Below are 24,917 nucleotides of genomic sequence, written 5' to 3' on the forward strand. Positions count from 1 at the left end.
ATCATTCTCTTTTTGCAGAGCCTCATTATTTGATCACCATGAACTGGCAGACTACTTAATTTCAGTGGTAACTATTCTATAGACAGTTTTTTGTTTTATGACTATTTACAGTTAGAAAATCATATAATTACATAATGGATTTTCAAAAGTAAGCCAAATTTTGTTACTTATCAGCAAAAAAAGTTTACAAAAAGATGACTGACACATTTACAAATAGAGTATGTTGTATACGAATCCATAATGGCCGGACTTCATTACCACCAAGTTGGGCAGAAACTGTACCCGTGTTTTTAGTGTTGGGAGTTGGTGGGTACATAGCAAGGACAGTTCTGTGAAGCAGTCCTCGAGGAGTGTTAGGCTTCACAGCTCTGCTGACTCTTCATGCACAAGCAGCTTGGAGAGGGACACAGGACAGGCAGTACACATCACCTTCCTCATTCTCTGTAAGCTTCCACCCCGGCTGCCTCAGCGCCATCTTTCCAACGATGGAAACTGAGAAAAATACTGTCCAGAGTTTGTTACAACTGAAAGCACACAATCTTTTTCATTCTAAGAGGTGTACTCAGTTGGCTTTCGAGTTAAATTTTAACAAGTCATTTACACAGATGACTATATGATGTATGTATTTAAGCCCCACCATATCAGCAATGAATGTAGTTCCATTTGTCGTGTTCCTCAGGCATTTGTTGTCAATAGCAACTATTGAAATTGTGATATTTACATAGAGGAATCCTGGAAAGATTCATTATATGCCATAGTTTTGTCATGCGTGGTTTTCTGCGAACACAGCTGTGTCTTTGCCTGGCAAGAGAACTGTGGCAGGAGCTCACTAACCAATATCAGGCTTTCAAAGGGGGTACTGGTGCTGTCATCATCTGTATTTATTGGTCCCCAAAGAACAGGGAAATATCCAGAGTCGGAGTTTAAGCTATTTTATCCCTGTCCAAGAGACAGAATTCTTCCCATGAATTTTTTTTAAGCTTTTGTTTCTGGTCCTGCAAAATATTATAACCGTAACACATAATGTTAAATATTGACTTATTAATTTAAAATCTATCTGTACGATATGATTTTTAAGTATACATTTTATCAGATATTTGACTAAAATTTTACTTTAGGATCTGAATTACTTCAGTTATTTAAGTTCATCTATTTTAGATGAAGTAGATTTTTTTAAGTGAACTATTTCTTGTGAATGTTTTAAAAATCCTATATGCAATAAATATGGATGATTTTTTTATCATGGATATTCAAAAAAAATTTTTTAATGTTTCTTTTTGAGAGAGTGTGAGTGAGGGAGGGCCAGAGAGAGAAGGAGACACAGAATCCCAAGCAGGCTCTAGGTTCCCAGCTGTCAGTACAGAGTTGGATGTGGGGCTTGGAACCCACCAACCGTGAGATGGTTACCTGAGCCAAAGTCAGACACTTAACTGACTGACCCACCCAGGCACCCCTATCATGGATATTTAAAAATGTTTTCTTACATTGAGAACTAAACTATTGGTATAGGTCAGAGGATTTTAGTTTTATGATTTCGGTAATAACATTGATCTGTCACCAGATGTCAGTCAAAAGGTTAACACGTGAGGATAATTTGTTGTTGAAATTATAAAAGAATGCCTTGATTTCTGATGCTACAACATATGAATTCTAGGGAGATTTCAAGTAGTTATATAGTTATACATTTGAATGCTAGCCATATATGGACACTTTATTTCAATGAATTAACATTATTTACAGATTGCAGTTTGTAAGCTAATTTGTTCATAAACTCTTTATTTTAGGGAGCAGATATCAATAGCACTGATTCGGAAGGACGTTCTCCACTTATATTAGCAACTGCTTCTGCATCTTGGAATATTGTAAATTTGCTACTGTCTAAAGGTACCATGAGGGACCAGGCCAAGCTTTACAACTACTACTTAATTTGATATTAAACATTTATTAGCCACTTATCATGTGCCAGGCATTGGGCCAGGTGCTGTGAATACAGAGATAAATAGAACACTTGCCCTGTCTAGAAAAATTGTAAGTTCAGTAAGGGAGTGATCCTTAAAAAGATAATTTCGAACAATAATAGATGACATTTATAAAACAAGTTTTATGTTGTGTGCATGCTGCTGAACATTTTATCTACATTCTCTCAATGATTAATCCTGTGATGTAGGTACTGCAACTGTCTCCATTGTAGGTACTACCTGATGTAAAGATAACAAAGAAGATAACTACTGTCCCTTTTTTTCTTGATATCTAATCTCTCCATCTTTATATTTTATGCTTTAAAAAGGTGAGATCTCCTACATTAATTAATGCAACAAATCATAGATTCTCTACCCCCCCACACACATACACACATACGCAGTAAGGTAAATCCATTTTAAATACAGTTTTCTTTTATAAATAAAGTTTCCTGTAAGCTAATGGTTGACAAAGTTTTAAGTAAAAAATCTTTGATTTTCTTAAACTGAAAATCAACCATAGGTCATCCTTTAAATAAATGAGTAGAAGTTATATTTATATTATGTTTTTATAGGTGCCCATGTAGACGTAAAAGATCATCTTGGACGTAATTTTTTGCATTTGACTGTACAGCAACCTCATGGATTAAAAAATCTGCGACCTGAGTTTATGCAGGTAATGGATATATATGTGGATTTACATAAAGCAAGTTGGGTTCAGGTAAAAGATATATATGTGGATGTCCATAAACTGAGTTAGGTAAAATGATTTTGCTTATGGTTTTTATTATTATGAAGTCTCATTTTGGAATTTAAAAATTATTTTAAAGTAAAAATTCCATATTTTAATATTTACAACATGATGGTGATGATTATGATAATAAATTTCATTGGGGTTGAATTTTTCAAGTTAGAGAGGTTTCCTATATGTCCCATCTATTTTTTCTTAAGTTTATTATTTATTTTGAGAGAGAGAGCATGCATGGAAGGGGCAAGAGAGAGGAAGAGAGAGAGGATCCCAAGCAGGCTCTTCATCGTCAGCATGGAGTCCAGATGTGGGGCTCTAACCCGCAAACCGTGAGATCACGCCCTGGGCCAAAGTCAAGATTTGAACGCTTAACTGACTGAGCCACCCAGGTGCCCTCTCTATATCCCCATCTATAATTTAGCTTTCCATCAGTATTTTAACTATTACAAATTACATATCAGTGGAAAAGCCAAGTATGGGAGTGAATTCATAATACTTAATCATCAATTAAGAAAAACTATTTGGGGTGCTTCGGTGGCTCAGTCAGTTAAGCGTCTGACTCTTGACTTTGGTTCAGATGATGATCTCACGGTTTTTGGAATCCAGCCCTGCCTGGGGCTCTGCACTGACAGTGCGAAGCCTGCTTAGGATTCTTCTCTCCCTCTCTCCCTCCCTCTCCCCCCCACCCGCCTGCGCCCCTCTCTCTCTCTCTCTCTCTCTGTCCTTTCCCCGCTCATGCTTGCATGCACTCTCTCTCTCTCCAAATAAATGAATAAGCATTAAAAAAACAAACAAACTATTCAACATATTTCACTTGACAGGTTGAAACATTATCTCTGTATTTATATTCACCAGCTAATACTTATCAAGTGACTATTAGGTGTATCTGAAGTTCTCCATATTTTTATAATAGATTTTTAACATTGTCAAAGTCTTTAATTAAGAATAAAAATCCGTGTAGTTGCATGTTTAAAAGTAAAAATGTTTATTGATTGGACTAAGTGCTCATTTTCCATTCATTTTTTAATTTAATATTCATATAAAAATAAACCTAATTTTTAACATCTCCTTCCTTCTGTCTAATGGGACACATTAGCATTAAGTTCTTAAGTGTTATTTGGGACAAAAAAGTGAAAGGAGGGCTGAAGAGGGTGGCCTGTAGCAATGCTGGATTGAATAAGTTAAGTACACATCTTATTCTTAGGACTTTGCATAACCTTTAATATGGAAGTCTACGTTTCAGGGAGACAGAGCATGCACCATCATCCAAATTAATTTTACTCTAGTACCTTTGAGTTATTTATATTTTTGCCCTCAAGGTGTACATATTGACCATTGGAAAAGTCTGTCCTACAGGATAGTTTGAAAAACACTACATGAGCTTGAGAACAGTTATATTTAGAATATTAATTTTTTCCATAGATGCAACATATTAAAAAGCTGGTAATGGATGAAGATGATGACGGGTGTACTCCTCTACATTATGCATGTAGACACGGGATTCCTGTCTCTGTAGATAACCTCCTTGACTTTAATGTGTCCATTCATTCCAAAAGCAAAGATAAGAAATCACCCTTACATTTTGCAGCCAGGTAAGGGTCCATTTACCTTGACCCTGTGAGCGTGCCTTCTTTCTGTTTAATATTTGCTTTGAAAATATGAAACCTAATTTTTTCAAGTTACGGGCGTATCAACACCTGTCAGAGGCTTCTGCAAGATATGAATGACACGAGGCTTTTGAATGAAGGTGACCTCCATGGAATGACGCCTTTGCACCTGGCTGCAAAAAATGGGCATGATAAGGTAGTTCGACTTCTTCTGAAAAAAGGTGCATTATTTCTCAGGTAAGGATATGTGACCAGAATATTTATGTATTTTTAATTAGCCATTTTTTGGCTGTTTTTCTATTTTATTCTGAATTATGATATCTAACTTTCTCACTAAGTGCTTTTGTCCATCTTATTTAATTCTCAGAACCTACATGACTTTTCATATGTTGAACAGGACATCCGTTTTATTTCTAATTGACAGTGACATCAAGGTTTATAGATTTGAAGACTTCATTTGAGTTCACAGAATAAGTGGCTTGGTGCAAAGTAGCTTGAGACACAATTCTTCATATTTTGCTTTGTCATGCTACTATCCTTTTATGCAGATACATGTACGCACACACCCCATACAAATTCAAAGACTTTTTCATTCTGTCTGATGAACGATGGACGTGAAGATCTCTCTTTATGCTACAACGCGAAACATGAAGAATTCCTGAATTTCGTTATACTTAAGTCTAACACAAGGAGCAAAAACAAATTAAAAATAATTAAACATAATTAGAAGATAGCGTAATTAAATGACATCTTTGTAAAAAGCCAAGTTTTATAGAAGTGTGGTGAGCTATCTTTTAATTTTACCAATGTGGAAACAAAGAGCTCATTAGGCTAATGTTCAAAAACACACTTCTGTATCAGAGCACCAGTCCTGCAAAGTAGGGCTGCAGCTGAGAAGTGAATGCTCTGCTCGGTTCCTTTCTGCCTTCAGCGGACATGCACGGGGGACCCCAAATGGATCCAGGCCAGACACTTGTTGCTTAAGTGCCTCACAATTGAAATGGTGAGGTGGCCCTTGCAACCTAAAATAGGTGCTCACTAGCGCTGAAATTAAGTTGTGTCAGGACCTCATACTTTTTTTTTTTTTCCATCTGTAATTTGGAAGAATGACAAGGCTTCATTGTATTTACATCTTGAATTTCTGTGAGAGAAAGGATGTTTTCTAAAGGGATTAATAAGCGTCTTTGAGAGCACTGGAGGAATGATCTTTTCAGTCCTGAAGTCTTAGAAACAGAAGTAGCATTAAGCTAAGCATCTTAAGGCCATGTATTGTAAAATATTATTAGCAGCAGCAGCAATTAGTGGCCACGAAGACTAATAAACACCATCATGGAAAAGTTTTGATACAATATTCAACGAAAGAATAAAACAAGATTTAAAATAGTGTGTATAAGTACATTATAGTCTTGAAAAATGTGTTTTTTCAAGTTTTACCCACCCACAGATGTTTGATGTGTTTATATACTTTTATATGTTAATCTACTAAATTAAAAAATATGTGTGAATCACATTATTGGAAGATTACTTAAGACCATTAGTCTTGAAATTAGCTCATTTTTAGAAATATGTAATACATATTTAGTTGCTAGAACTCAGATATGCATTTATTTTTTGTACTCATCAGACTCACCTTTCAAATGGGTGGCATTCCTTCCCAGGATTCATCTGAGAAGTGAATGAACAGTCCTTTCTTAACTCTTAACAGTGACCACAGTGGCTGGACTGCTTTGCATCATGCTTCCTTGGGCGGGTACACTCAGACCATGAAGGTCATTCTTGACACTAATATGAAGTGCACAGATCAGCTAGATGAAGAAGGGGTATGTACTGTGTTCTCCATACCTACCCAAAGTCTTGGCATTGAAGAAACTTCCAAAATTGCATGAAAGCGTCCTTTCCAGCCATTTTATTTCCTTCCTTGCTGCATTCATAGTCTTTTATTGGGTTCTTACTCTGCAGACGCTAAGTGACGAATGAGTAAGAGGGGAACGGAATAAGGAGAATGCCAACAGGTGGGTGCATGTTGAGGACACCTCTTGAGTCTCGCAGAGAGTCCACAGGCCCGCATAGATTGATGAAAAAAATTTTCAGTACTCCCTGGTGAACTGAGAAAAATGAAGAGGTCTGGGGTATGTTTTAATATAGCTAAGTGTATTTGATTTGGAAGACTATCCTTTATTCTGCTGTAATATACTTCCTCTTTTTATGGAGAGTATTAAAATTCACATTCTTTCATGAAATGATAGAGGTAGAAGGTTGTTATTGCTTTTTAAGATGTCTTTATGTGTCAAATTAAAGATTGGCAACCTTAGAGCAATTCCTGATCTTTAAAAAATTTGACCAGACTACAAAAAGCCAACATCTGGAAATCATTGCTCTACTAAGACAAGAAACCTCTTAGAAGTATTCGGTGTTCACTCCAACATCTTTACTCTGAAAGTCTGTCATTTGTCCTTGCGGAATCATCCCAATATAAAAACAAAACAAACCACTTGGAATTGCTTGTGCGCATGCGCGCGCACACACACACACACACACACACACACACACACACACCCCGTGTGTGAACTAGAAACTCCTTATTTGATGCTTGACTCTGAGCATTGGTTTTAAATTTTACGTATTTTGGTATTAAATAGTTGGGTTTGTCAATAATTTATTTTAAGCGGTTCAAAGATGAAAGCAGTACGATAGCCAAAGGATGACTAGCCATTGTCACTGGATTTTCTGTGTCCTGTTCTCTCTGAAAGAACACTGCACTGCACTTGGCTGCAAGGGAAGGCCATGCCAAAGCCGTCGCACTTCTTTTGAGTTATGATGCTGACATCGTCCTGAACAAGCAGCAGGCCTCCTTTTTGCATGTTGCAATTCACAATAAGAGGAAGGACGTGGTTCTTACGACCATCAAGAACAAAAGGTATGCTTTCTTCCTATCCCACTGTCATTTCGTGTCCTCTGGCACGAGGGATGATTTATAACCTGAAAGGAAACAGAAAAAGAATAAGTTTCAGCTGTTAATCAACATTTCTTAAACATCAGTTGTTGACATAAAGTTTTTAATGTACTCTTTGGGTAATAACGGACATGTTACTGAACTCTCTGGTTTTTGGTTTCCATTTCTAAATCGTGGGAGCATAGATCACCTTCATAACACTCATGTGACACTCATGGGGTTCGGGCATGGGTAGTGTCTGGCACTATGGTCATTGTCTAGCACACTCTTCCCTGCTCAACCTGAATCTGCCAACACTCTCTTGCCAATACAAATGTGAAAACCGGATGTTGGTGAAAATCCTCTCCGGGGTATATCCAGGTTGTTACTAGGGCCATCGATTGGAATTTCCCTTAACACATAACCTTTTGTGGTTGTGGGTTTTTATGCCATATTTTAAGGAGTTCTAATGATAAAGTTGGAGGGTAGTTTGTCCTAGTTTTTGTACATAAACTTTTCTGTATAATCACAGATATGCTCAAGGGCCCCGTATCACCCAGTTGTGGACACAGAGGTGAACCATTTCATATTCGAGACAGATAAGCCTGTGTTTTTAAGCATGGGCAATCTCAAGACCCACCCGTCACCAATGATTATTCCTTTGAAACACTAGCCAATGCCAAGTGTGCAACCAGAAGTTTGCCACTGATTATGCAGATGTTCTAGATTCATTTTACTGATACTGTTAACAGAAAGTTTGGTACTTTTTGGAAGTAGTCTCCTATGACATAGATAGGATCTTGGAGATAAATGGTCTCTTCTTTACTTCCTGTTGGAGATTTATTTCCTCCTTGGTATCAAAAGCACCTTCTTATTGTGTCCAAACAAATGGCAGGCAAGAAAAGAGCAGACTCTGTAATCTCCTGGCAGAATCCATGCTTATTAACGTACTTGACACATGTTATTTTGTAGTTTAATTCAACACGATATATATACACAGATTACCCATTAAATATCACGTGTTCAGGCACGCCTGGGGGCTCAGATCATGATCTCACAGCTCGTGGGTTTGAGCCTGCTTCGGATTCTGTGTCTCCCTCTTTCTCTGCCCCTTCCCTGCTCACACTCTGTGTGTCTCTCTCTCTCTCTCAAAAATAAATAAACATTAGAAAAAATTAAAATATATCATGTTCAGTACTATGTTGCTATTGTATATATGTGAATGTGAGTATCTCTACTCAGCATGACCAGCTCATACTATTTCATGATTTCAGGAGAAAAGAAGGTAAAAGCTTACCTTTTTAAGAAGGAATTTAGAGAAAAAGAACAGTGATTATATCCATCCTAGAATTTTCCCACATTTCTAATTTCCACTAATGGACAAGGATCCTATTAATGGTTTGATCTTGATTCGTGAACTATTGGTTCCATTGGAACAATTTCAGGTTTCTCCTAAAGTTATAATCTTGAATTTCAACTGGCATCTTTGTGGTGTAGAACCGAAGGATTATGACTTGTGATTGTTTTATTACTATCACCATTGTTTTTTGTTTTGTTTTGTTTTGTTTTTTAATAGATGGGAAGAATGCCTTAAGGTTTTTAGTCATTATTCTCCAAGCAATAAATGTCCAGTTATGGAAATGGTAGAATACCTCCCTGAATGCATGAAGGTAAGCTCTCCAGACAAAACTGATTCTGGGTATATGCTTGGCATATAATATAATATGAGGATTTATTGCTGTAATCACAAAGTAAATGTAATTTTCATTTTTAAAGTAAAGTTTCTAACAGTAGGCTATTGATCAGAGAAATTAGCCAACAAGTGTTTACTTGAATCAAAGAATGATGTTAGTTTTTATGTGGAATATAGGAAAACATGGTCAACATTTTTTATTAGAATAATCCAAATCGAGAACAGAGACTACTAATGGTGGTTGCTGGTGGAATACAGCCTCCAGGTAGTTTTTTGGGGGCACATATGTTATTGTTTCAAATCTGCATTAGTTGTTAACATTTAAAACCAGTATGCCTCTCTTAAGGATCCAGATATCTGGCTTCCTGTAAAAATCAGATCTGGTGAGGCAGAAACTTCCGGGCAAGTAGCAGCTGCTTCCTTGAGATAGGGCAAGCACTCTCCCATTTGATACATCCCACCTGTTCCTTTTTTTTTTTTTTTTAATGCGATTTATTATCAAATTGGCTAACATATAGTAAGTACAATATGTTCTTGGTTTTGAGGGTAGATTCCCATGGTTCATCACTTATATACAACACCCAGTGCTCATCCCAACAAGTGCCATCCTCCAAGCCCATCACCCATTTTCCCCTCTCCCCCCACCCCCCGATCAGTCCTCAGTTTGTTCTCAGTTTTTAAGAGTCTCTTATGCTTTGGCTCCCTCCCTCTCTAGCCTCTTTTTTTTTTTTTTCCCTTCCCCTCCCCCATGGGTTTCTGGTAAGTTTCTCAGGAGCCACCTAAGAGTGAAACCATATGGTATCTGTCTTTCTCTGTATGGCTTATTTCACTTAGCATCACACTCTCCAGTTCCATCCACGTTGCTACAAAGGGCCATATTTCATTCTTTCTCATTGCCACGTAGTACTCCATTGTGTATATAAACCACAATTTCTTTATCCATTCATCAGTTGATGGACATTTAGGCTCTTTCCATAATTTGGCTATTGTTGAGAGTGCTGCTATAAACATTGGGGTACAAGTGCCCCTATGCATCAGTACTCTTGTATCCCTTGGGTAAATTCCTAGCAGTGCTATTGCTGGGTCATAGGGTAGGTCTATTTTTAATTTTTTGAGGAACCTCCACACTGTTTTCCAGAGTGGCTGCACCAATTTGCATTCCCACCAACAGTGCAAAAGGGTTCCCGTTTCTCCACATCCTCTCCAGCATCTGTAGTCTCCTGATTTGTTCATTTTGGCCACTCTGACTGGCGTGAGGTGATATCTGAGTGTGGTTTTGATTTGTATTTCCCTGATGAGGAGCGACGTTGAGCATCTTTAATGTGCCTGTTGGCCATCCGGATGTCTTCTTTAGAGAAGTGTCTATTCATGTTTTCTGCCCATTTCTTCACTGGGTTGTTTTTCGGGTGTGGAGTTTGTAAGTTCTTTATAGATTTTGGATACTAACCCTTTATCTGATATGTCATTTGCAAATATCTTTTCCCATTCTGTCAGTTGCCTTTTAGTTTTGTTGATTATTTCCTTTGCAGTGAAGCAGCTTTTTATCTTGATGAGGTCCCAGTAATTCATTTTTGCTTCTAATTCCCTTACCTTTGGAAATATGTGAACCAAGAAATTGCTGTGGCTGAGGTCAAAGAGGTTAGAGATTGGATCTTTCTCCATCCTGTTCCATGGTTTTCCTCTCGTCCAGATACAGTCCTATGCTTCCCCAGCTTCTCTTTCTCTTCCCTTTGTCTCTCCGCAGAAGGGGATCCCTCCCCTCCTTGCCTACGCAGCCTGTTTTCTCTCTCCCACGGTCATACACTTATGGCCCACCAGCTTGTCCTGGTGGGTCCTTAGGGACGTCTCTGTCCCTCTGCAGCCCAGACTCTTGGAATTCAAAGTCCTTTGGCCTCAACACTTCTGTGTTTGAGGGACGAGGGAACTTCGGGTACCCTACTTCTCCACCATTGGCCCGCGAGTCCCACCTCTTCCTTTTGTATACTCAGTCTAATGCCTACCGTTCATTGCCATGTATTGTCATTTTGGTGCAGCTGCTCTCCTTGTAGTCGAGAGATATTTCTCTATGTATGACCTTACCCAAATTGTAAAGACAGAAACCAGCCCAAGGAGAGACAACATTTCAAAAACAGTGGAAAAGAGCTCTTAATGCTGGCACAGTTCATTCATTTATACTACCCCCTGGCTTCTGTGGGCCTCCAAGTGTGTGATTCTCTGTGCTGGATTGAACATATACCCAGCATGTAACTGGACTTTCACTACAAGAGAAACACCCATGAACTGTTGAGCATGTGTGTGTTTAAGGATGCAGGTAAAAACCTCCTGAGAAGGTTGATATTTGAAGATTGGGACAAAGAATAATAATAATAAAAAAAAAAGATGCCTTTGGCTGTCATTCAGAGGGAAAATATATTCAAATATGGAGGAGGCAGTGAGACATAGTAAGACAGGGGCACAGGGACAAAATTAGAGCCTGATGGTCCTGGGTTTTGGTCCTGGCTCTTGCTACTGCTTTAGGTGAGTCATTTCCTCCCTGAACTTAATTTTCTACTTCATCTCCAAACAAGTGACACTGATACTGATCTTACAAAGTGATTACAAAAAGTAGAGGCAAGATATATGAAGTATTCAGGAGGGTGCTTGTCATACCTTGTACAACCTACTGTTATTATACTGCTTGTGTGGTTGGTTATTAGTACTACAGCTACTCACACTTAACTGTTTTTACTTGTCAGTAAGCACTTAGTATGTGCTAAGTACTTCACATGCATTTTTTTCCTTTACAATATCCAATAGAAATTGGGGCCCGTCCAGTTCATAGGTTAGCATTTCAAGTACTTAAATTCATCAAAGGGAACATAAATATTCAGGATTGAAAATGATCTCAGAATTTCTTACTCAATAATTCTAGTTGTTGGAATCTGTCCTAATGAACAGAGATACAGATTTACATATAGTAATGTTTTATGTAGCATTAATAACAGTAAAAAAAATATGTTAGAAATACTCACATATGGAAAACATGGAAAGGAACTTAAAAGATTACACCAAAATGTTAATAAGAATTACTACAATTGTGGGATTATGATTAGTTTTTCTTTTCTTTACATGATTATATATTTTCTAGTTCATTTTCGATAATTTGCTTGCATTTTAGTATTGTGAATTTGTCCTTAAATAACTTTTAGTTTAGCCTCACATCATACACTTGAGTAATTTACATAGTTCCTCCCCATGTTTCCACCTTCCTTTCTGTAGCTTATGCTGGTTATTAATTAAAAAGGTCTCAAACAGTCTCAGACCTGCTTCTCTGGTTCTGCCTTGCACAGCACTACTGACTAATTTTGTCCTTATTTCTTAGGGTGCTTTTTATGATCCTTAGTATCACTGCCTGGTCACCAACAGAGACTGAAAAAAAATTTTTTTTTAATGTTTATTTATTTTTGAGACAGAGAGAGACAGAGCATGAACGGGGGAGGGTCAGAGAGAGGGAGACACAGAATCTGAAACAGGCTCCAGGCTCTGAGCTGTCAGCACAGAGCCCGACGTGGGGCTCGAACTCACGGACCGCGAGATCATGACCTGAGCCAAAGTCGGCCGCTCAACCGACTGAGCCACCCAGGCGCCCCGAGACTGAAAATTTTTTAAGTCCCTCCGGGTGTTTGAGACTACCAGCAGGACAGGGGTGCCCTCCCAATGGGGCCTGGGTCCCTGTTTCTCTCCTTCATGAAGGGGTGCTGTCCAGTCCTCTACCCTTGCTTCTTGCAGGTGGGGTTGACCAGATGCCCCAGGAGTTTTGGGGGACACACTGGTGGAATCATCTGGAGCTTTTTGTGTCCAGATTCTTCTCCAGGAGAACAATCTGACTGGGCAGTATTCCTTTCTTGGGATGATGAATTTGGGCACCAGAAAGGTGCCAGCACACAGATTGGGGGTGACTGAAATAGTTTATGTTAACAGGGACCCCACAAAAACATTTATCCCTACATGTCCTAGAGGTAGCTGTAATGATCCCTTAAGTGTTCTCCCCTTTTCTCAAGCACCTGAAGGGCGTTCAATATTTCTTCATTTAACCTCTGTCCTTCAGTATGCTGTTCATGCTGCTCTGGGCAAATACTTTGTCAGTGTTGTTCATCAAGTGAGGACAGAAACCAACACAGCACTCCATGCTGGAGCAGTATAGAAGATGAGATATAGATGGAGCAAAGGAACCCTTTATAAGCTATATATTCTGTAGAAGGCCAGAAGGACATCAACTCTTGGGTAAAACTCACAAAATAATTTTGACTCAAATTTTAGTAAATGTGATTTCATTCTTAGGCATATTTTTCAGAATCACTAGGTATTTCTGAGGCATGTGGTAGTAGTTGAAAACTTTATATTTTAAACTTTGTTCCTGAATGGCATGGATTATAGTTTATCTTTGAAGTACCAGAAATAAAGGAAAGGGAGAGGGGAGTGTCTTGGGTATAATTTTTGAAATGGGATCAAATCCCATCTCTCATTTCGTTTTCTGACCAATGTCGTAGCCATGTTTTCTCTCTTAAAGGTCCTTTTAGATTGTTGCATGATGCCCTCCAAAAGAGACAAGTCCTGCCAAGACTATTATGTAAGTTTGTTTTATCATGGTCATTGAAAGTTTATTATAATTCTTTAATGAATACTAAAGACAATGTTACTAGAGTTCCACAGTCTCAGAAGGTGGTAATTACTGTCTTCATTTGTCATATGATTATATCCTCTGCTTGTGAGAGAATTTTTCCTTGGTTTTCCCCCAATATTTTAATTGTTTCTAATAGCATTATTTAGGGTTGTTTCTAGTCTTTGTATTTTTTTGGGTAGTACTAACCTGAAGAATGAGATTCCAAAGATCTGAGTGGTCTTTTGAGAATTCATCTTCTTCCATGACTGTGGGTTATAGAAGGTTACGTAACAGCCTTTCAGGATATTTTTTTTAATTCATATGAAATAACAATCTACATTTCTTCAGACAAAATGACTCCATTTTATTTGAAATATTTAATTTTCAGAAGAATGGTAGACTTACGTATATGATTTGTCAAGACCTGCTTTGGGGTGTATACTAGATTGTTAATGTTTTAAAAATTGTGTCTTCTACAGATTGAGTATAATTTCAGGTATCTTCAGTGTCCATTAGAATTTACCAAGAAAGTAACACCTGCACAGGATGTTACATATGAGCCTCTTACAACCCTCAACGTAAGTCCAGTGTTTTCACTATCTAGGTAGTTTCTACATGGGTTCTGTGTTTTGGTATGTTTCCAGGGAGGGGCCTGAAGAGAACTCCACATTTACAGTTTGATGTCTCTCTCTGCCATGTGTCCTAATCCTTTACTTTTTAGTGAAGAAAGCAGTCATTTTCCACAGATCCTTTACTTTAGTCCCCTTAAAGTTCTACACTCTTAATCACTTTAGTTCTAATGGTCATGTCAAACCTGCCTCATTCAAAATCCAATAAACCATGGACAACATAGGCTGACAGTCAGTGCTTACTCCCTGACTCCATCCATCTAAATATAGACCTATATATTTAAGAGTTTTCTCCATGCAAGCCACAGGAAAATGTAGGGGCGACATTTTACAATCACAGATTCTAAGTTCAATCTAAGGCGCTCCATGGTAAACTCTGACCTTTCAGAAGCTCTTTGATCCTTCTGGAGGAGTGATCCCAATCTGAAAGCAGGCCTAACATGCACAGTATGGACCCAAATTGCCCGAGAGACTTAAGACCAAACCAGCTCTTACTCCAAAGTGGATTTTACATTTCTAGCAGATGGGACAATAAAAGCCATGCAAGATGATCCACTGCAGTCTAAATCGGGGGTCTCCAACTCAAATACATAACTGCAGAGGAAAGACGTAACTGATGAGTGGGCTCCTCGTCTAAAGGGAGAGCAGCTAGCAGCATCAACAGATTGGTGCCATGTGGGAATGGCAACCCAGCCCTGTACACACTGGCAACAAATTAACCCTGTTGCAAGCAAAAGAAAACCTATTTGAAAGTGATTTCCAAATTGTGGTCTAGGGTCTAGATCTGTGTTGTCTAATACAGTAAACGCTAGCCATGTGTGACTACTTAAAATTCAAAGTTTATTTCCTCATTTGCAGTACCCACATTGCAAGCGCTCAGTAGACTATGTGCCTTGTGGCTCTCATATTGAACAGCACAAATATAGGACATTTCCATCATTGCAGAAAGCTCTATTGGACAGCACTGGTCTAGACCAATTGGGAATTTTTATTCACTTTAAATTAATTCATTTCTCTACATGGGAGCCTTTGATAGAGACCATGGTACCAACCATCACCTTAAGTGATATCTAGAAGGCTTACTGAGTACTTGGAGTGGGAGGGATGCAGAGTGCTGTGGATTTTACGCCCACAAGGTTGACAGTGGAAACTAACCTCATGCTGGCTCTATGCAAAACATTTTACCTCTGCTGGAGTATGTCATGTTTTGTAGTTGTTATTTTAGTTCAGACTGAATAACAAAGTCACCTAAAAGTAACTATAGTATAGCTCTACTTAGAATTTTTGTGTGTGTTTGTGGAGGTTTATTTTAAATTATAATTTGAAGAACAGGCAATACTTCTACCAGAGTTTGTTTCCACCAGCAGAATAAGGAGGAAATAAAACTTTGTAGCTTCTAAGAGGAAATAGGCTTTGTATACTATAGACTCAGAATAATTTATATGACACAGGTTTGCTTGAATAAATACACCTCACTTAGTGGTTGGCTTTTAGCATAATTGAATAATGCCCTAATAACTAACAAATCTCTCATTATATCTGAGCTGAGTGGGGTTCTTCTGGAAGGAGAGCTGGTCTGCGATAGGAAATTATTGTTCACAGAAGTCTGAGAGACTGGATGGACCTATCAGTGCTTAGATTCAGGCAAGACAGAAACCAGTCCCTTGGGCCACTCCCTGAACAATTAGAACATTCCACATATCGCTTTCCTCTTCAGGTAGAAGCCAGGAGTTGGGGATTTTCTCTTGATCTCATTGTTCTGTGCTGGGAGAGGGGCTATGGCAAGTAAATGCCATGAATTTTCCTACTGTTTTTGATGTGATTCTTCTTGGCTACAGGTTCACTTGGGGTATAGGAACCTCTTAACTGGTTTCTGTATTTCTCACAAAAGCAATTGGTCCAGGTATTGTTAAGTTGTGATATGTCTTGTCTCCATGGGCATAGATGGTCCAGGACTTCCTATTCCACCATCTTGCTGATGTCACTTCCTCTGTGTATTTCTTGAATAATTAAAAATTGTTTTTAAAATAGATATTAGTTCCCAATAATTCATGAAAACTTAATCCACAAGCTAATTTAATGACTATGAGTACTCTACTATTTAAAATCCTTCTAGAGAGATAAGCCTGAGTTTCTTCAGGGAAAGAATGAGTGTAGCTCTTGCTCGTTTATTTTTAATACCCTTTCCAGTTGTAACTTTGTGTAAGATTAAAGTGCTTATTCTATCTCAACTGGTAAGAAATTGAAAGAGACAAAGTGAATCAAATAAGTGCATTTATATAAAATGGTTCTAGCTTGTGGTTTTTTAAAAATACATTCCTGATATAATTTTTGATGTTTCAAATTTTCATAAAGTGTTACTTTTATAATATTAAAGTTATAAAACCAGCAAACAAAAAACTTAGTTTGTACTTAATAGTTTAATATGATTTATTTTTATTATTCTCAGGCAATGGTACAACATAACCGCATAGAGCTTCTCAATCACCCTGTATGTAAAGAATATTTACTTATGAAATGGTGGGTATTAAGCAGTATGTATGTATGTATGTATTTTTTTTAAGTTTATTTTTGAAAGAGCGAGCAAGTAGGGGAGAGGCAGAGAGAAAATCCCAAGCAGGCTCTGCACTGTCAGCATGGAGCCTGATGTGGGGCTTGAACCCAGGAACCATGCGATCACGACCTGATCTAAAATCAACAGTGAGATACTTAATCACCTGAGCCATCCAGGTGCTCCAAGTAGTATTTCTTTTTAATAATTTAAAGTCTCTTAAATAATATGTTTTCGATTTTTTTAAGTTTATTGATTTATTTTGAGAGAGAGTGGTGTGGGGCAGGGGGAATCCCCTGTCCGCACTGTCAGAGCAGAGTCCTACACGGGGCTCAAACCTGTGAACCGTGATGTGATGTGAGATCATGATGTGAGCCAAAACCAAGGGTTGGACACCTAACCAACTGAGCTACCCAGATGCCCCTGGACTTTATTATATTAATGTGTTACACTTTGAAAAAGAAATGTGTCAAAGGCAAATGTTTTGGTATTAAGAATGCTGATGTTGTTTATTTTTGACATTAAATGAAATATTTAGGAGGTAGAAACCCCTGTGTGAGATATGAAGAAGCATTGCTGGGCCTTGCAGTTTAGTGGACAGTAAAGTGAGAGGGGTACCTGGGAAGAGCAATCAACGTGGAAGTCAGAAAATATGAGCTAAAGTCTCTGTTCTTCCGTTAATTGGTGAGATATTTTGAGTAAGTCATGATTTCCTGGGAAGTTGAGATTCTTTTCTGAAAATGAAAAAAGGTGAATTTGAAGATCTTGGTTCTAAAGTTCAATGAATTTACCAAATAGATTTCTGAGAGAGATTATAACTACCTTTTCCACAGGCTGTCTTAAGTAAATATTTTTTGTTGAGATTGTGATTTATTTTTGTAGGTTGGCTTATGGGTTTAGAGCCCATATTATGAACCTAGGATCTTACTGTCTTGGTCTCCTGCCTATGACCTTTCTTGTTGTCAGTATAAAGCCAGGTATGGCTTTCAACTCAACTGGAATCATCAATGAAACTAGTAATCATTCAGAAATATTAGACACCAAGGTATTTTTGATAAGTCATCATTTTTCAAATTTTTAAAATAAAAGATTATTACAGGTGTGTTTTTTTCCTCAGAAATGCTAACCCCATAGTAAATCTGAAATATTAAGGCTTTTATTATTATGGACTGTATGATTCATATGTGAACAATTTTTCCTAAGATCTTTTGTGAAATGCGAGGGAATATAAATAATTTAGTCAATAAATGAGTTCGTAAATTAATTTAAAGGAATGGACATATGAGATAGTAGCTTTAATACTGAAGTATATACTACTTTAAAATATGTCTACAATAAAGCAGATTTATGGCTGTCTGGGATTTTAGGAAGAGGGGGTCATTCTTAGTGGATGCATGGCTTCTGTTTGGGAGTGATAGAAAAAAAGTTATAGAGCTAGATGATGATAGATGGTGGCGATGGTTGTATAATATAGTAAATGTACTTCATGCCACAGAATTATACATTTTGGAATGTAAATGTACGTGTAAAATGTAAAACTTTTAAAATGGTAAATTTTATGTTATGTGTATTTTACCATAGTAAAACACATTTTACATAGGTCTACAGATTCATACTCTTTTAGAGTTCATTTGGTGATTTTTGAACCTCTTAGGACATTATGAAATGAGTATGTGTCTTTATATTGGTATCACAGTAATTTTCTGTTTAAAGCAAATATAACGGTACATAGAAATGAAGAAGAAAATTAAATATTTAATAGTGGAAATTATGCAAAAGCAAAAGTGTTTTATTTGCTATCTTTCATAACTGTTTTACACATTTTGTTTCAGAATTCCTATTCTATAAAAGTTTGTATGATTTTAGTTTTTTTATCAAGTATATTTGGATATTGCAAAGAAGTGGTCCAAATTTTCCAACAGGTACATGATACATTTTATATCTCTAAAGTTGCAAATATTTTAATATGCAGAACATAAATTGCTAAACTATTATTGAACAATATATGTCAGAATAAAATCACATAACTTGACCAATGTATAGATTGGAAGTACCAAACACAAACTTTTCAAACTGTAGAAATCACATGATTTTAGACAAGATTCTTGCATCGGATGGTGCCTATTTGATAAATCTGAAGTAGAGATGTTCTAGTTCTAGTCTGTATGAGTTTGTCTACAAATGAACTTATGAATGACTTTTCTGTATTTTCTCTATCAGTTTGATATTTTGCTAACATGATAGCTGGATTTTGAATTAGGTACTTTTGAATATAACTATTTATAAAGGACTTGGCCCATGGTTCCATTTCAAATGGGTCTTTTAATTCCTTTCTTAATAAGAATGCTTTTCTTTACTGGATAAAATTCTCAAGTTATAATAAAAATTTGGGAACTTTTTATAGCATAATTTTTACTTCATGCTTTTAAATGGATGAACCAAGTTCAGATCAGACTCAAGAATTATGTGAATTATCTACAGGTCCTTGCTTTGGTTAATAAATGGCATCAATCTTTTATTTAAAGTCTTTTATTATTCATTTTTTTGTGAATGTTATTTTTATAAGATATGTAACTTTTATAAGTACCTCATTGTATGTGAAAATTTACTTTTATATAAGCACATTGATACCTGCCTTAAAGAATGTCAATGACCATTACAATGCTTTGCATTTGTTTGGTACTATATATTTGCAAGTGTGTGTGTCTGTATATAGTTTCAGTAGATTGTCACAATTCTGAGAGTTAGACTGTATTGCATTGTAGTTTGAATGATTGAGGGCATATTATTTAATCTCATCATAATTCTCATTTTTTATAGATTATACTCTAAATTGAACTATAAAGTTATATGATTTCTCTAACAGACTTGGTCTCCACATTTTTTAATTGATACTGAAATTGTCACCTCTATAGAAAATTTGATGTCCAAAACTTGAAATTTTTAATGATAGGAAATGACATCAAATTGTTACGGCAATTAAGTCTTAGCACAGGTCTCAAACCTCCTTAGAAGAAGCTTTAGTTCATTTGTATCCTGAGAAATCTATATGCATGTCCTTACACAGATATAAAGGAATTACTAAACCAACCTGCAGCTTCCCAGGACTTTCCTTAAGAAGGAATGGACTCAGAGAAAGCCCACAAAGTTGTAGAATTTACTTAGGCATCAGATTCCCAAAGTGCCAATTCAACAGAACAGATTGGGCCACCTTCAACACTGGTCCATACCCAGGGCTGAGTGTAGTCCAGGATGGCAGAAGCTGGCTCCTTGGTCCTAAACCTGTCCAACTGCAATGCCAGACAGTTGTTGCTACTGGTCAACATTATACATATACATATACATAATACATATACATATACATACACGCACACATATATATACGTGTATATACATATATATATACGTATATATATGTATATACACGTATATATATGTGTGTGTATATATATATACACACACATATATATATAAAATCATTCATAAGATGCTAGGTCCTGGTCTCTACCTGTGGTAATTCTGAATTCTTTTTAACCCCAGAAAAGGAATTACATCTTGGATAATGCCAATGGAGCTGAATGGATTATCTACACAACAAGTATCATTTTTGTGTCACCCTTATTCATTGGTATACCAGCTTATGTGCAGTGGCAATGTGGAGCGATTGCTATATACTTCTACTGGATGAACTTCTTACTGTATCTCCAAAGGTAAAGCCAGCTTGAATGATTTCTGTATCCCTTAGACATTTTTAATATTAAAAGAATAACTGTTGTAAGTACCATATTTATAATTGGCTTATTCCTTTTCCAATTGTTTTAGACTGTGGAGGTACCTTAATATGTATTAAGGAAAAGGGGAGGGAGGTTTGGAGTTCAGAGTATAGACCAGGATTTTTCAACCTTGGCACTACTGAAATTTGGGGCCAGATAATTTTTTTGTTGTGGGGGGCTGTCCTGTGCATTGTAAAATGTTTAACAGCATCCCTGGCCTCTATCCACTAGATGACCAGTAGCAACCCCCCTCCCCACCATGTGACAACAAAAAGTGTATCCAGATATTGCCAAATATCTTCTGAGTGGCAACATTACCCCAGGTCAAGACAAATCTAGATTAAGTGGGGGGAGTAAATGGGAATAAAAGTATTGGCTATTCTTGGTTTTACTTGGTATTATTTGCTAAGCATTTACTTTAGATTAAAACAGTCAAAATAAAGTGATAGGTATGGGGAATAATAGCGATTTAGGAGAAGAAAATAAGCTCAAAGAATCTAATTCTAGAGGGGGAACAAAGGGCAAAGCTCTCCTACCTCCCATACTTGTTATTTCACATATCTTAACATTTACCTCTAGTTATTGTAAAGATAACTTGTAATCACTTGTGGTATATAAAAGAAGATGAAGGGCTAAGTAACTTTCCCAGGATCTCAGCTAGTAAGTCAAGATGTAAGCACTTTTACCCATCTTTCCAACCCCAGGGACAATGCTTTCCCTACCATATTTTCTATATGTCATGCACACAATGCTGGAGGGTTGAAGCCAGCCCCTTTAAAAGGACATGGTATAGTGGGAAGAGTAGTGGTCTGGACATCAAAAGGCTTCAGGGCAAGTCTAGGTACTGTCATTCCTTTGGCTTTGTCATCAGTGACCTTACCAAGTTACTAGACAACTCTTGGGAGCTAAGTTTCTGAGACCTCTGAAGTCCTTTGCAGCTTTAAACTCTTGTGATTCCCCCTTTAACAAGTTGTCTTTGCCAAAGGAAATGTCCACATTGGTGGCTGGATGGCACACCTATTACCTACCCAAACATTTCACAATGTTGGTTGCTGGGAAAGAAAAAAGAAACCTCAGGAGGTCATGAGGATGGTGAATAAACCATACGCAGGTGCCCTTCAGGTACATGAGCTCATGTGGAGTCTCCACTGGCTGCATCACCCATCTCACCTCTCAGATCCATTTATTAAGCTTTGGTAGCACTTTCTTTGATACTGGGAAGATTTTTCTCTCCTCCTTTGTGTGAAGTAATGCCTAGTGGTCAAGTTGTAGGACAAAGATCAACGTTAACAAGAAAGAAGAAGCAGCAAAGCTGTTTAGTGAACAGCTTGAAAGTAAGATGACTATTGATGAATTCTGTCTCCTTTTTGAAAGTATGACTCACCTGTGAAACCTAGTACCTAATGCATGATAAATATAGACATTGAATGAAATACAGTTTGACCAGAAAAGTGAATATATAATTTTTAAATATGCCTAGATTTGAAAATTGTGGAATTTTCATCGTTATGTTGGAGGTAATTATGAAAACTCTGTTGAGGTCTACAGTCGTGTTTGTCTTCCTACTTTTGGCTTTTGGCCTCAGTTTCTACGTCCTCCTGAGTATACAGGTGAGGCTCTTGCATCAGTACTTAATTCTGTTGCTGTGAATATTGGGAATACATATTTATACTTAAATCTGAATGGCCTAGAAAATTTATAGTAATAGGACTTTATCTTTTTGTCTGATAAAATAGCCTTCAAATGATTTTTATTGCAGCCCTACCTCATGACTTTTTCCCATTGTCAAAAAGTTTAAATATAATGCGTGATTATTTGTTATATGTGTAGAAAAGATATTTTTGATGACTTTATCACCAATTTATTAGTAGTTCTTATCATTAGCCATAGTCCTGTGATTTAAAAGAGTATTTTAAATATGCTTTTTATCATTTTACTCTCCAGAAAACATTTTTTCATTGTACACATTTTGCATTGCATTTTTACCTTACCATCTTTTCTCAGGATGCTTTCAGCTCTCCATTGCTTTCTATAATCCAGACCTTCAGCATGATGCTAGGAGATATTAATTACCGCGATGCCTTCCTAGAACCATTTTTGAGAAATGAATTGGTATATCCAGTTCTGTCTTTTGCACAGCTTATTGCCTTCACAATGTTTGTCCCAATTGTGCTCATGAATTTACTTGTAAGTAATTTATCCTTGTGTTTTCTGTTTGTTGATCATTTGGGGCATTTGACAGTGATCATTATTTTTAGCCTCCTTAATCTTCCTCCATGAAAGGAATTAGGGACTATTGTAAAATCCACTCATTCAACATTTATTTAGTACCAGACACAGCACTAAAGCCCAGGGGATGCCAAGATGCATTCATTTGGCAGATACTTATGAATAATCTAGACACTGATCCAGGTGCTGGGAAACAGTGATGAATAGACCAATACCCCGTCCTTACATTATAAACTAGTCATGAGGTAGTAAATAAATAACTATGTAGTATCATGTTATGGGAGTGATAAATGCTATCTATGAAGAACTATAAAGCAGAATAAGGAAATAAAGATAAATGGTGTGTACTGCTCTGGTGTTAGGGTGGGGGTCAGAGGTTAGGCAGAGACCTTGAGGGAATAAAGGATTAAACCTCATCTCTGCTCTTAAATTTCTCATCGATCAGATATTCAAGTGGCAAAGAGCCTCTCAGGCATGAGGGAATCTGTGGCATTCAGATGCCATCTCTAAACCAGTTACAGGTTGAAAATCCTCAGCAGATGTGAACATGCCCTTCACAGAGAACCTGCTCTAGCCATGACCACGTTAGCCAATGCAGACAGAAGTACATCTCAGGTCCATGGAGAGCCCGAGCTGACCTGACAGTGCATGTTTTTTCCTTATTTATGCATATATGCACACATTCAATACATTTTCTGAGTGAGACTATGCGCCAGAGATTGTCCTGTACAATGTTTCTGGAAAGAAAAAAAATACTACTTAATGTTTTGATTCACTTACTTGATACAAATCCAGAGTTTTATTTTGATGACCTAGAAACATAAAGGATAGCACTAAGAATAATTAAGAATGACATAAAGCCCACATTCTTCTCTTAGAATTGCTGACATTTCAGAAGATCATTATCTAGAGGATTTGGCTTAGCATTAGTCCATGTTAGTGCCATCTCTACCTGCATGTCCCAGAGGAAAATCAGTCCCAAAAGAGCCGGCCAAGACTCCATGTTTTCTTTCCTTCAAACTTTGCTGCCGCCTCTCAGTACCACCTCCTGGTCCTCTAACTCAGATCATTGGAAGAGACTCTAGATTCAGCCCTGCCCTTTGCTCAGTTCTTCCGGTAAATATTTTCCTCTTACACCCACTTCCATTTGCCTTACACCCTCATGGTTCCTCATCCATATTGCTGCAGTAGCCCGATCAGTCTGTCTCCTCTCACTTCTGTCTAATCTTTCCTGAAATTGTCACCACAGTGATCTTCTGATAAGGAAAAGCTGGGCCTGTCAGGCCTTTTTTTTTTTTTTTTTCTTCTTCTATGCCTCTTCAACTCAGTCTAAACCCATCAGCATGGCATGCAAGGATCCTCATGATCTGGGTCTTACCCAGATCTCATCCACCCCTCCCACTGTTGGCAAGATTTGCCCAGACATGTACCGTCAACTTTCACTGAGCATGCCCTACATTCCTTTGTGCCTGAGCTCCACACAAGCTGTTCCTTTTCCTCAGAGACCTTCCCACTTTGGGTTAATTCTTTCTAAGCTGTTAACACTCAGCTCTCAAGCATCAGATCTCCTGGGTAGACCTTCCTAACCAACACCCTCCACCCCATCATCCTATCTAAATTGGATGCCCCTTCCCCATATTCTCAAAATTTTTAGGACACAAATCAGAAAAAGGTAAAAAAACCTACTTCCTAGGTTATTAGGATAAAAGGAGTTAATACAAAGCATTTGAGAGACATCTGGGTGGCTCAGTTGGTTAATCGTTCAAGTCTCAATTTCAGCTCAGCGTTATGGGATTGAGCCCCATATCAGGCTCCCCATTGAGTATGGAGCCTGCTTAAAATCTTCTCTTTCTCCCTCTTCCCCTCTCCCCCAGTTATATTCTCTTTCTCAAGTAAAAGTAAAGCATTCAAAACCGTGGTTGGCACATAAGCACTCAGTAAATGTTAGCTACTATTAAATATTAGTAACTTATCTACTCTATGACTCACAAAATCAGATGTCTTCAGATCTCAGGCAAGTATCTTAAATGTGTGAAGCAGTATGAGACTGTTTTTATTTAGTGTGTGTGTGTGTGTGTGTGTGTGTGTGTGTGTGTGTGTGTGTGTGTGAGAGAGAGAGAGAGAGAGAGAGAGAGAGAGAGAGAGAGAGAGAGAG

At 37.5% G+C, this 24,917-nt stretch overlaps 1 protein-coding gene across 1 annotated transcript in view; it reads left to right on the forward strand.

The window, feature by feature from the left end:
- Positions 1 to 24,917, forward strand: part of TRPA1 (transient receptor potential cation channel subfamily A member 1) — a 54,591-nt gene that overhangs the window by 21,116 nt on the left and 8,558 nt on the right. The window contains 16 exon segments of the mRNA XM_049633278.1: positions 19 to 67; positions 1,785 to 1,884; positions 2,534 to 2,634; positions 4,129 to 4,298; positions 4,386 to 4,550; positions 6,019 to 6,133; positions 7,064 to 7,230; positions 8,822 to 8,915; positions 13,488 to 13,547; positions 14,060 to 14,158; positions 16,659 to 16,729; positions 17,643 to 17,805; positions 18,593 to 18,682; positions 20,301 to 20,470; positions 22,014 to 22,143; positions 22,538 to 22,720. Of these exon segments, the coding sequence (XP_049489235.1) occupies positions 19 to 67; positions 1,785 to 1,884; positions 2,534 to 2,634; positions 4,129 to 4,298; positions 4,386 to 4,550; positions 6,019 to 6,133; positions 7,064 to 7,230; positions 8,822 to 8,915; positions 13,488 to 13,547; positions 14,060 to 14,158; positions 16,659 to 16,729; positions 17,643 to 17,805; positions 18,593 to 18,682; positions 20,301 to 20,470; positions 22,014 to 22,143; positions 22,538 to 22,720 (1,927 nt within the window).

Source organism: Panthera uncia, chromosome F2 (assembly GCF_023721935.1).
Source record: "Panthera uncia isolate 11264 chromosome F2, Puncia_PCG_1.0, whole genome shotgun sequence".
NCBI classification, from domain to species: domain Eukaryota; kingdom Metazoa; phylum Chordata; class Mammalia; order Carnivora; family Felidae; genus Panthera; species Panthera uncia.